Source organism: Antedon bifida, chromosome 10 (assembly GCF_963402885.1).
Source record: "Antedon bifida chromosome 10, ecAntBifi1.1, whole genome shotgun sequence".
In the NCBI taxonomy this organism is placed as follows: Eukaryota; Metazoa; Echinodermata; class Crinoidea; order Comatulida; family Antedonidae; genus Antedon; species Antedon bifida.
Window position 1 is genome coordinate 13495308 of NC_136235.1, and position 13864 is coordinate 13509171.

General features: G+C 32.9%; 1 protein-coding gene across 1 annotated transcript; it reads left to right on the forward strand.

Moving 5' to 3' along the window:
* Positions 1-3598: 3598 nt before the first annotated feature.
* LOC144854504 (uncharacterized) lies at positions 3599-6710 on the forward strand. The gene is made up of 2 exons (XM_078712459.1): positions 3599-6491; positions 6633-6710. The coding sequence occupies exons 1-2, from the start codon at positions 3654-3656 to the stop codon at positions 6681-6683; spliced, it is 2889 nt and encodes a 962-aa protein (XP_078568585.1). The 5' UTR covers positions 3599-3653; the 3' UTR covers positions 6684-6710.
* Positions 6711-13864: the final 7154 nt, after the last annotated feature.

The following is a 13864-nucleotide window of genomic DNA, read 5'->3' on the forward strand; positions in this document are numbered from 1 at the left end:
TTAACAAAGTATTAAATCGCAAATGTGTTACTGTATTTAGTGGTATATTAGGCCTATAAAACATGAAAAAATATTTCGTTGCTGAGTGGATAAAGAATATATTTTAAAATGGTTTCTCTTTGTACATTCCCTCAACCTTAATGTTACATACAAAACACAAATTGGGTTTGTTTAAATGAGTCCAAAAATGTGGATTCTCTTTCGGAAGTAATTCCCAGAGTGCTAATTTTAATTGACTACATAAATCATCGTGTCTATTTATTCGTTTCTGTAAACGACAATGTATTATAGTCCTGCGCGGTACATTTGAAATTACTGTGTATTCGAGAACGTACAATTCTGAAAATGTTCATACTATTCGACTTCATGTCATTTTAATTTTATTTGGGTAAAAAATGTAATCAATAATTGTGGAAATTATTTGTAGTCATGGTTGACCCCCTTTATTATTGACGATGACAAGACTTGGGTTGAATGAACTTGGTATGAACCTATAAGCAGATAAACAGCTCACTAGGTACATATTAAAAATCACTGTTTGGTTGCAAAATTTGCACCAAGATATTCATATGGTCATGTTGAAATATGAAGAAGACATTTGTGTAGGGAGGAAGTATTTTCTATGGTTCGCCCTGTATGTTAACAAGTTATATTCAATAGTATTGGAAAACGATATATACCGTATACAAAGAGGAACAATTAAATACTTCACGGTCCTTGAATCACAATAGGAATAACGAATTTTTCTTTTGGAAAAGTTATACTGAACTTTAAAAATACAATACTGATTTTGGTGATTGTAAATAATACAGTACACAGTACGATCATATTCAAATAATGAATGTTTATGAGTGTAATTGTCGGCTGTCGCCTCGTTGATATATAACCTTTCATCATTCACCTCATTATTTGTAGCATTACACGAATATCAAGCATTCATTATTTGTTTTATATAACATCTAAATAGCATTTGATTCACATTAATTAAAACAGTAACATTTGGTTTTTAGTAATTATATTAAATATTATTATTTATTTATGGATTTTATAAATGCACCTACTGTTAGTGTTAATTATGTCATCAAACGACCAAACATTCCAAGGCCTAGTAAGGCCAAACCCCCAAGCCCTAGCCTAATACTAACAGGCCTATGCCTACTACTGGGCGTAGCTAGGCCTGGACTGAAAGACAGCAATATACACTTCGACAGACAACTGGAACTCATCTAGGCTAATTATGTTTTTGCAACGATTCAACGTCTTAAAAACGATCTAAAGTTGATTTAAATGCCTTTTTGATCTAAATTATTACATATATATCTCGCCAAAAATGTACTTCCATCACGAAACCAGTCATAACAATAACAGTTGCGCCAAAATTACAAAATAGGTGGCGCTGTTGCATTTCAAAAGCAATAGTATAACAAAAATATTTTCCAACGGCGAACAGACTTTTTTTTCGTACACGAAAAAAGTACTATTAAGCGATTGTTTAATACTGCGTACTATTGCACGCCATGTGAACCACAGTCGTCCAATCAAATGACATGAATTTATTTAGGTGTTATATAATATAACTTATTGCACTATTAAAGAGTATAGACATTTATACAAACTAAATAGCAAATGAAAATCAAACAAAGAAAAAGAGATAAAATGACAAATAGACGGTTCGGTTCTCCTTCCTTCCTCCTCTTTTCAGAAAGAGTTAGAAAAATATGTTCAAAGCATTCGGCATCAACACAACTATGTAATCACGCCATCAGATTATAGAAGAATATGGACCGACAAAGAAGAAACACCGCAGTACCACACCACTTCAGTAAGCCAGCCAATCAGTCGGAAAAACTTTGTACATGAGGTTATAAAAATGTGCATGCATGAGCGATTTTCAATTGACCAATCAATTGCGTTGATTCTGAATCTATCTACCCGAATCCTAACCACTTTGAAGAAGAAATTATATCACCAGAGACCAAAGCGCACACGATTCACAAGTATTACCCTGAATTTAAACATAATTGGCCATCTAGAGGTCAATCTGTTTAGTGACAGAATGTCATTCTTCTGAAAATGCTGTTAGTGAAAAGAACAAAACTGATAAGGTAACTTTTAAACATCTTTCATTTTAATATACTGTTTTGTTTGTTTTTTTAACACTATTACCAGTCATTTAGTTGTTCTACGTCAATTAAAAAAAATACTGTTAAAGTAAATTGCAGAATGACGGACATTAGGGATCTCTTTTGTATACTCGAGTAGTTTTATGATATAAAATGGCGCATATCAACACACAACCCTCAGTTAAATTTAAATGTAACAGTGTGTTACATACATTTTCTGCAATGAAATGCAACGTAAGTTTATATTAATTAATTTGTATAACAAACACGCAATCGGGGTTGTTTTCAATGTCACTGTTACTACCTCAAGGTGATTAGAATCCTTTATTCTGTTAAATACTAAACGTGAAAAGTATATTAACATAAAAATACCAACAATTCCCAATTCAAATCCAACATATTTGTTATTGAAATTACACAATCGTAATAATACAGAATTATAATGGATCACTGAACTTTAAAAGTGACTTGCTTTTCTTCACAAATAGGCTATACAAAATGTTTAGCATTGAAATTGGAATCACTAGGTCATACTAATATGTATGACTGTCATTGAGCAGAAAATGGTGATCCACATAATAAACTATGCTTCCTTATTGTGTATCGTTTATTATTTGCAGCATTTTTAAAGTCCAACATAAGAAACATGTGACTAAAATATAATGTATTACATGATCTTCATTGAAACTTGGTAAAATATTTTTTTTTAATGAAAACCGAATATACAACAAATCAGATACATGGTTCTAAATTGTTCATAACATCTATTCTGAAAAAACATTGTTCCTAAAGCGCCTCAAGCAGATATCGTAACAGCTACATTCCATACATGATTATGCAGTGGAAACGCAACTGATCTTACTTCTGTATTGAAAATAATTTTATTCCTCTGTATAATATAATGTTGAAGTAATAAGAATCAAATATAATATGTTAGGTAATTTTTTTTTCAATTCACTTGGCCAGTCATTTAGATTTTTACTAGTTTTGATGTTGTGCTCGTTTATTTTAATGTTTTTATATGATGTATTGTGTGGTTCTCAATTTTAGATGTTATTTTATGCTATCTTTTTAAAACATTTTAAATATTTTAAGTACCTTTTAATAATGTAAAAAATTGTCACAATTCATTTTTTCTGTGAAGATGATTTTAATAAATATACCATTATGAATGAATGAATGAATGAATGAATGAAAAGCAGGCAATATCTCTATAACGAATCGTCTTAATAATAGATACACTTGTGAGTGATGGTGTTAAAAACGTCATACAATGCACTCCGATCCGATTTAGTGTGGCATGGTAATTAACTGGTAAATTGTTATCATTTATAATTTCAATAATTGAGAACAGTAGTCTCAGCCTCTCATAAACGCTTGGGTGCGGGTGGATATATTAATGATTTTCATTTTAATTTTTGCTTTATTAAACTGTATTATAAAAATGTTCTTGATACAGAAACAGAGAGGGGAGTAAACTATCTTAGATAAATATCAGAAAGTTAGAAATCTCAAATAACGTACAATAAGATGGATAAAAAAGGCCAGAATTACTTAACCGGATATACTACATCTTTTAAGCGAAGTTTTAACTTGCGAGTTTTAGCAGATGATACAGAAGTTAAAGACACTTACAAAACAGCGGAAGAGAGAGGGAAAATACCCTTTAATAGAACTAAGATTCTCCTTTTGGGTGACCATGGTGCCGGGAAAACTTCGACTTGCAGGCGTTTACATGGAAAGGATTTTCGAGCAGAAGAGCCTAGTACAATCGGAATAGAAACAAACACTGTTGAGGCGAACGTTAGTGATGTTAATAATAAATGGTGTGAAGTGACTAGTACTCCACTAGAAGATTATGAAAGTTCAGCAGCGTGGTGGACTGTGTCGCGTGTACTCAAAAAGGGTAAACATGTATCGAAGAAGACAAGTGTGTTGTCTGATAAAAATAAACGAGTATCGATTCGAAAAGTACTGGAAGACATATGTTATTTAATGTTGTATATTATACCTTTCACTATTATACTATGTTTTGGTGGGCTTACATTCGGGTTCGGGCCAGTCGTGTGGATATACATCATTTGTATTATGGGAATATGTGACTTTCACACGGCCTACCGCTTTGGTTGTGGAATAGCTGTATGGATGGTACTCGTAGATAGTGTTACACAATTAAATGAAAATTTCGAAAATGTACAAAGCATGGACTTATGGATTTACACAACAGGTGTAATGGTTGTTTGCATGTATGGAGTTGGTTCGTTCCTTATTGGTGTGCTTGTCAGTGTAGGTTGTAGGATTGGTATTTGTCTGGCATTGTGTTTCATGGTACATCCAATACAAACTTCAATCGAGGACTTTTTAGAAAAACTCTCATTTATTGACAATCTAGTTTACCTTAAATTTGTTATTTCTGTCGGTATTATATCAGCAATATTTAAGAGAATTCACACTAATATATTTTCACTTAGTCGAAGGAAGTTGATTATTGTGTTCACGATAAACATACTTTGTATCATTGCAGCAATATATTATTTCGGAAGTAATAATTTCGTCGAGATATGTATTTCATTTTGCTTTATAGTAATTACCTTTTTCATAGCATGTGGGACTATATTAGGAAGATTGATTGTAACGTATGGGTATGCCCCTGATAACTACATTTTAAAGAAGACTATTGGGTTTATTGCTGGAATATATATTGGCAAAATGTGTGGTTGGGAATTCTTCAATTTTAACCATCTAACTATTTTAGAAAAAGAACATAACTTTTCCTTATCAAGACATTTGCTTAAAGTTGTGTCATTTGTTGCACCAATTTTGTGTTTTATAATCTACGAATGGCATTCCTACATGAAAGTAAAAAATACGTCATCCATACCAATAGTGCAAATCAGAAAATCGATTAAATCAGAAGTGCGTAACGAATGCTTGATTGACGCCAGACTAAGTTTATGGGATTTTGCAGGACAAGAAATGTACTATAATACACACCATCTGTTTATGCCAAAGCAAGGCGTATACTTGGTTGTTTTCAATGCTGTAGCGGCGATTTCTAATCCCCATAGACACATTAAACGGCTACAATTCTGGTTACAATCTATTGCTATGCATGTTGATATTGCGAATGTTGTAGTCTTTCTGGTAGGAACACGAAGAGGAAGTGTACTAGATGAAAAAGCGTTTTCTACTTTTGATACCTTTGTAAATGCACATCTTCACAAAAGGTTTTCAAGATTGCTTGCTTTTCATCCAAATGGACGACTTTGCTTTTTTATTGAAAACTCATTCAACGTTGATAAAGAGCTTATCCTCCTGCGACAAACATTATATAATGAAACTTCGAAATTGAAATACTTTTGCGAAATGTTTTCTTTAAAATACCTATTATTTAAAGATACATTAAATGGATTTCGTCATAGACAGTGTGTTATTGTAAGTGTTAAAGATATTGAAAATGAATTAAAGTTGACAAGCAAAATCTTTGTGAACTTTGATGTGCGTCAGCTTTTGAATTTCTTTGATACATCTGGAGATATCATATACAATGAACTTGATGAACTACTTCAGAATTATGTTGTTTGTGATCCTCAGATGTTAATAGACATTCTGAAACTATTAGTGAATGTACCTGAACCACACAAAAGAAACAGAGCTGTGTCTGATCTTTGGCAGAGATTACTGGAAACAGGAATTGTAGACAGTAGACTATTAGAACATATTTGCCGAATGAAAGGAATTTGGAGAGTTTATCCTTATGTAATTCGGTACTTGGTAGGAACACAGTTGATGTTTCCACTTACAATAACTAATCAAGTTGATCAAGTTGGAACATTTTGTCTTCCTTGCAAATTGCCCAAAATCGAGTTACAACAATGTGAATTTAATTATAGCTATCATAACTCGGACATATTTTTTTTCGATTTTGGTGAATTTTTACTAGAATTTATATTTCTTCGACTTCTTGCAAAATTCTGCGAAGAGTTTGATTGGATTAAGATCTATTATGACTGTGCATATTTCAGATCAAGTGAAACATGTTTGTTTCAAATAAACACTGAAACAATTTCTTCTGGAAGTATTTTCTTATATGATAGAAATCTATTAAAACTGTCAGTGTCTAAAGTAATCCCTAGTGAATCAGTTAATATCTTACGGAAAATGCATACTTTCATTGAAGAAATAATCCTACAAACTTTTAATCCGGATTACTTTCATGATCAGTATCTGTTTGGTCCAGTATGTGAAAGATGTAGTTCTTTGGATGGAACGATGTGTTTGGTGAATCTTCTTGCAATAAGTAATAAAATCTCCACATTGAATGAATACAAAGTAGACGAATATCACACAGTATATTGTAAATCAAAGGTAAATATATATATATATATATATATATATATTAGATTATATTGTTTTGCTTTAATATTTTCTCTGTTTTTAAGTGAGATGTAACACCTCTTTTGTTGTGTGTTATTTACTAATTTGATTTATAAATGTTTTTTTTTTCAGTTCAGTTTTACCTGCAGTAGACCAATCACCTTCACCCAGACAAGTGTTTGAGAAGTTGCTACATCTTAGTAAATAAAACACAAACAGTTTATAATAGTGTTTAATTGTTATTATATAACACCTAAATAAATTCCTGTCATTTGATTGGACAATTGTGGGTCACATGGTGTGCAAGAGTACGCACTATTGAACGGTCGTTCAATAGTACTTTTTTAGCGTACAAAAAAAAAAGCCGCCTATGTTGTTGACAATATTCCGTCGCGAAACGAGAATTTTTGGAGAGATATACATACTAACTTAGGCCAAAAAAGCATTTAAATTAGCTTTAGATCGTTTGTATGATTTTGAATAATTAATGGAAACAACTCTACAAGACATAGAATTGTTGGAAAACACAGAATTAGCCTAGAACAATGTTAGTTGCCTGGCGAAGTTTCGTTGGTATCGCTGCCTTTCAGCCTAGCTAGCCTAGCTAGGACTAGCAGGATTGTTTGGGAGTTCGTTAATTAATACGAAGTAGGTGTGATTATAAAATCAAAATAAATACATTTAAAATATTATAAAAAACCAAACATATATAATTATTTTGCAATGTAAATATGTTACAAAAGTATCAATGTGAATCAAAATGTAGGCCTAACTTTTCTGATTCAAATGAATATATTTAGATGTTATATAAAACAAATAATGAATGTTTTATATTCGTACCGTGTGATGGTACATTGTCACGTTTGTTAAGATGCGTTGCATAATATCATATGGAATTGATAGTGTAAGTAAGGATAAAAATTAATTGTAATATAATAATGTAAAATAATCATAATTATTATCATCGTCATAATATTGCATGGTTATTAAATGTTACATCTACTTTTTCATCACACATGACCCTCACCTTGAAAATTAGGATTTTTTTTTCTAATAAAACTGTAAAAAAATAATAATGAACAACTAAACAACTTTGTATAATTGTATTTAAATGTATAATGATGTAAAATGTTTTTTGTGTATTTCTACAGTTCACATTTTCCTCGTTTTTAATTTTTTAACTGTTTCCACTTCTTACTTTTTCTGATTTTAAATATATGGACCCAATTGGAAATAAATCGGCCACTTAATTGTCGACTTAATAGATACCTTACCGTACACAAGCTATATGAAATAAACTGAATACCGACAAATAATGTTTTTCTACAAATATCATATAGGACAATTTTAATTATTATTATATTATATAATGAGAATACACAGGATAATGAGTAGACGTTTTTATTTATTGAAAACATAGACTTCCAATAAAAGCAAAACGAGAATTAATTTCAATCAAATAATTATGAAATGACAATAACTAAAAAAGGATAGCTCCATATACTGAATGTAGATTCTATAAATAAACCTTGCCCCTTCATTTAAATAATGTATTCATGTATATCTACTTCCTCTATTCACAATCCTACATGATTTTCTGCAAACAACGTCATTCGATATCACTCTGCAATAATAATAATAACTATATTCCATGCTGGAAAGATATTTCTATTTAAGTATAAGTAAACCATCCGTGAAGATCTTTTAAATGTACCTGATCTCGAAATATGGTGAGTAATACTAATATTTACGAAACGATATCCATACAGTCTGCTGTAAATGCGGAACTGTTTCGCCTCTAATTTCAAGTTCACAACGATATCAATAGAGGCTAGATAAACCATGAATTAACAAACGCAACAGCGTATTGTCACCAGAGAACGAACAGTTTTAAAGACTGGCATTTAGGATAAAAACCCTCCCCCTTCCCAACGTGTAGTTTTTCCCCCTTCCCAACGTGTAGTTTTCCCCCTTCCCAAAGTGTAGTTTTTCCCCTTCCCAAAGTGTAGTTTTCCCCTTTCCCAAAGTGTAGTTTTTCCCCTTCCCAACGTGTAGTTTTTCCCCTTCCCAACGTGTAGTTTTCCCCCTTCCCAAAGTGTAGTTTTTCCCCCTTCCCAACGTGTAGTTTTCCCCCTTCCCAAAGTGTAGTTTTCCCCCTTCCCAAAGTGTAGTTTTTCCCCCTTCCCAAAGTGTAGTTTTTCCCCCTTCCCAAAGTGTAGTTTTCCCCCTTCCCAACGTGTAGTTTTCCCCCTTCCTAAAGTGTAGTTTTTCCCCCTTCCCAAAGTGTAGTTTTCCCCCTTCCCAAAGTGTAGTTTTCCCCCTTCCCAACGTGTAGTTTTCCCCCTTCCTAAAGTGTAGTTTTTCCCCCTTCCCAAAGTGTAGTTTTCCCCCTTCCCAACGTGTAGTTTTCCCCCTTCCCAAAGTGTAGTTTTCCCCCTTCCCAAAGTGTAGTTTTTCCCCCTTCCCAAAGTGTAGTTTTTCCCCCTTCCCAAAGTGTAGTTTTTCCCCCTTCCCAAAGTGTAGTTTTCCCCCTTCCCAACGTGTAGTTTTCCCCCTTCCTAAAGTGTAGTTTTCCCCCTTCCCAAAGTGTAGTTTTTCCCCCTTCCCAACGTGTAGTTTTCCCCCTTCCCAAAGTGTAGTTTTCCCCCTTCCCAAAGTGTAGTTTTTCCCCCTTCCCAAAGTGTAGTTTTTCCCCCTTCCCAAAGTGTAGTTTTCCCCCTTCCCAACGTGTAGTTTTCCCCCTTCCTAAAGTGTAGTTTTCCCCCTTCCCAAAGTGTAGTTTTTCCCCCTTCCCAAAGTGTAGTTTTTCCCCCTTCCCAAAGTGTAGTTTTCCCCCTTCCCAAAGTGTAGTTTTCCCCCTTCCTAAAGTGTAGTTTTTATCTTTAAAATCCCACTGTGTTTTAGCGTTTTGTATCCTATTTTCGATTTTTACTAAAAGACCCATTATGGAAACTGGTGTAAATTTACCAGAGGTAGTGAGCGCATCCTGTAATTCACAGTTATTGCTAAAAAATATTAAATATAGACTAACTAACTAGACTAAACGGTACATTTGAAATTCGTGAGAGACTGGTGAGTTTAGGTAGGCTATGTTTAATGATTAATTAGATTGTATATCCGACTAGTAGTGCAATAGGCAGAATACATAATGTACGATATAGGCCTACATTGATTTTCAAACTTAAGGTATCGTTAGTTTTTCAGGATTTTGCGGAAACAATTTTCGATCATTTAAGAATAGGAAATGGAGGGTCATTCAAAGTTTATGTAGTTGAGTTCTCAAATATAGGCCTATCCAGTTTTACGAGGAAGTATTATACATCAATAGTCTATGAAGAAAGGATCGTTTTTGTAATTAAATAATAAATGAACTTCAAGGAAAAGGACAGATTAGTTCGATACGTTACTTTCAATACATTGCTTTCAATACAGAGAGTCTTCGTACTAAGTGTGTGGTTGGTTGAGATCTAAAGTACGTATACTTCATCTGATGGATGGATTGTAGGCCTACAAAGTAGACATCTGCTATATTATGTAAGAATCATTAATTACAAAAAGGATGTTAAAAACATATTGATATAGTCTATATTTTGTGATATCTATATTAACAATAATATTTATTATTATTATAGTTATTTATATAGGGCTTTTCCCAGAGACCAAAGCGCTGTACAAAAATATAAATCTTACATACAATAATTTTCCGAATCAAAAAATATTACATATGACATTGACTCAGTACTTAAAAGATTGCACATTAGAAACCTCACGAACCCAATCAGGTAGGCAATTCTATAACCAAAGCCCAAAAACTACAAATGCCAGTTTGGTAGACGAGGACTTATCTGAATAGGATATTATCCTATTCAGATAAGTCCTCGTCTACCAAACTGGTATTTTAAGATACAATTAACAAATAATCAGAGGCCAGGTCATAAAGGAAATTTTACACATGCAGTAATATCTTATACTCAATTATCTGCTGGACAGGCAACCAGTGCAACTCACGAATGAGTGGGGCTGCAAAAGTGGGCTTGTCAACCTTAAAGACCAGACGCGCCGCACGATTCTGCAGTACTTGTAGTCTCTGAACATCGATGTTTCTGGTATCTCTTGATAGTTTTTACTGTTAAATGTATGACATTTGTATTTGTATATATATAATATTGAGAATACAATTAATAAAAATGTGTTTACTCTTTAAAAGGAAAAGTATTGATAAAAATTATTTCTTTCTCTTTACAGAAAATAAATGTGAGAAGTCTAACTATAGATAAAATGCCAAAACCTATTTAACTGGATAACATGGATAAAAAGGCACTGAGTTACTTGAAAGGATATTCTGAATCGTACAAGAGAAGTTTTGACATGCGCGTTCTAGCAGACGATACTGAGGTCAAAGAAGTTTACAAAACCGCCCAAGAAAACGGAAAAGTACCATTTAACAGAACAAAGGTACTTATTCTGGGTGATCATGGTGCTGGAAAAACGTCAACTTGCAGGCGTTTACAAGGAAAGGATTTTCGTCCAGAAGAGCCTAGTACAATCGGAATAGAAACAAACACTGTTGAGGCGAACGTCAGTGATGTTAATAGTAAATGGTGTGATGTGACAAACACTCCACTAGAAGACTATGAGAGTTCAGCAGCGTGGTGGACTGTATCGCGTGTACTTAAACAGGGTAAACATAAGTTGTCAAAAGGAAACTGTTCATCTACAAATAATTCACTGATGCGAAAAGTACTGGAGGACACATGTTACTTAATGTGGTATCTTATCCCTTTTACGGTTATACTATGTTTTGGTGGGTTTACATTTGGGTTCGGGCCAGTCGTGTGGTTATACATTATTTGTATTATGGGAATATGCGATGTCCATAGTGCCTATCGCTTTGGTTGTGGATATTCTATATGTATGGTCCTCTTAGATAAAGCTACACAATTAAAGGAACTGTTTGGAAGCATAGACAACATAGATTTAAATATCTGGATTTACGTGACTACTGTTACAGTTGTCTGCATATTTGGATTGGGTTCGTTCATTGTCGGTGTTCTTATGAGTACAGGTGGTAGGACTGGTATATGTTTAGCATTGTGCATCATGGTACACCCAGATCAGACTCTAATTTCCATTGACAGTTTTTTAGAAAAACCATCGTTTCTTTACAATATAATATATTATCTTAAATTCCTCCTGTTTCCTGCAGTTTTTATAATTGTAATTTTTAGGAGCCTGAACACACAAATATTTTCAATTAGTCGAAAGAAGTCAATTATTGTATTAATAGTTAACATAATTTGCATTGTTGCAGCAATATACGTCGGAAGGAGCAATTGTATTGACATATGCATTTTATTTTGCTTTATTGCAACAATATTTTTAATGTTGTATGGGGTTATTTTAGGAAGGAAGGTTAAAGCGTATGGGTATGCACCTGGAAATTACTTTTTAAAGAAAGCTATTGGCTTTATTGCTGGAATATGTTTAGCGAGAATGTGTGGTTGGGAATTTAGACATGTGAACAATTTCATTAATGTAAGGGATGACCATATCGATTCCAAATCACAATATTTCTTTAATTTATTTTCATTTTTTGCCCCTATTACTGGTTTTATCATCTACGAATGGCATTCTTATATGAAAGTAAAAACTACGTCATCGATACCAATAGTGCATATCAGAAAATCAATGGAAGCAGATCTACGAAACGAATGTTACATTGACGCCAGACTAAGTTTATGGGATTTTGCAGGACAAGAAATGTACTATAATACACACCATCTGTTTATGCCAAAGCAAGGCGTATACTTGGTTGTTTTCAACGCTGTAGAAGCGATTTCTAATCCTGATAGACACATTAAACGGCTACAATTCTGGTTACAATCTATTGCTATGCATGTTGATATTGAGAATGTTGTAGTGTTTCTTGTAGGAACAAGAAGAGGAAGTGTACGTGATGCAAATACGTTTTCTACTTTTGATAAATTGGTAAATGCACATCTTTACAAAAGGTTTTCAAGATTGCTTGCTTTTCATCCAAGTGGACGACTTTGCTTTTTTATTGAAAACGCATTGAAAGTTGATGAGAAGCTCAACAACTTACGAGAAAGTATATATAGTGAAGTAACCAAATTAAAATATTTTTGGGAAAAGTTTTATGTAAAATTCTTGTTATTTAAACAAACGTTAGATGGATTTCGTCACAAACAGTGTATTATTGTGAGTATTAAAGATATTAAAAGTGAATTAATGTTGACAACCAATACTTTTGTGCAATATGAGGTGCGTCAACTTCTGAAATTCTTTGATAAATCTGGAGATATTATATACAATGAACTTGATGAACTACTTCAGAATTATGTTGTTTGTGATCCTCGGATGTTAATAGACATCCTGAAACTATTAGTGAATGTACCTGAACCACACAAAAGAAACAGAGCTGTGTCTGATCTTTGGCAGAGATTACTGGAAACAGGAATTGTAGACAGTATACTATTAGAACATATTTGCCGAATGAAAGGAATTTGGAGAGTGTATCCTTATGTAATTCGGTATTTGGTAGGAACACAGTTGATGTTTCCACTTACAATAACTAATCAAGTTGATCAAGTTGGAACATTTTGTCTTCCTTGCAAATTGCCAACAATTGATTCACAACAATTTAAATTTAATTCTAGCGATCACACTTCTGACATATTTTATTTCGACTTTGGTGAAGTTTTAATAGAATTTGTATTTCTTCGACTTCTTGCGAAATGCTGCCAAGTATTTGATTGGATTAGGATATATTATAACTGTGCATGGTTCAGAGCAAGTAACACATGTTTTTTTCAAATAAACTCTGAAAAAATTTCTTCTGGCAATATTTTCTTGTATGATAGAAATCTTATCAAGCTTTCAGTGTCTAAAGAAATCCCGAGTCAATCATTTACTATCTTACGAAAGATTAATATCTTCATTGAAGAAATAATCCAACAAACTTTTAATCCGGAATACTTTCGTGACCAGTATCTTTTTGGTCCAGTATGTGAAAGATGTAGTTCATTGGATGGAACGATGTGTTTGGTGAATCTTATTTCATTAAGTAACGATGTCTTTGCATTAAATGAATACAGAGTGGATGAATATCACAAAGTGTATCGTACATCAAAGGTAATTTTCTTATATAATACATAATAATGCATAGAACAATAACTTCGTTTTATTAATGTAATTAAATATTTTTTTTTTTTTTGCAGTTCAGTTTTACCTGCAGTAGACCAATGACCTTCACAAACACAAGTATTTCATAATATTGATTACAAGCTTTTTAATGGAAACTCATGTTGGACATTTGTATCGTTTGTTTGAAATCCAATTCGAAT

Bases quoted from the DNA above. Each gene is read 5' to 3' on its own strand.
- LOC144854504 (XM_078712459.1), top strand. From the start codon at position 3,654: ATGGATAAAAAAGGCCAGAATTACTTAACCGGATATACTACATCTTTT. The intron at 6,492-6,632 runs GTAAATATATAT...TTTTTTTTTCAG, and splicing joins CAGTATATTGTAAATCAAAG to TTCAGTTTTACCTGCAGTAG.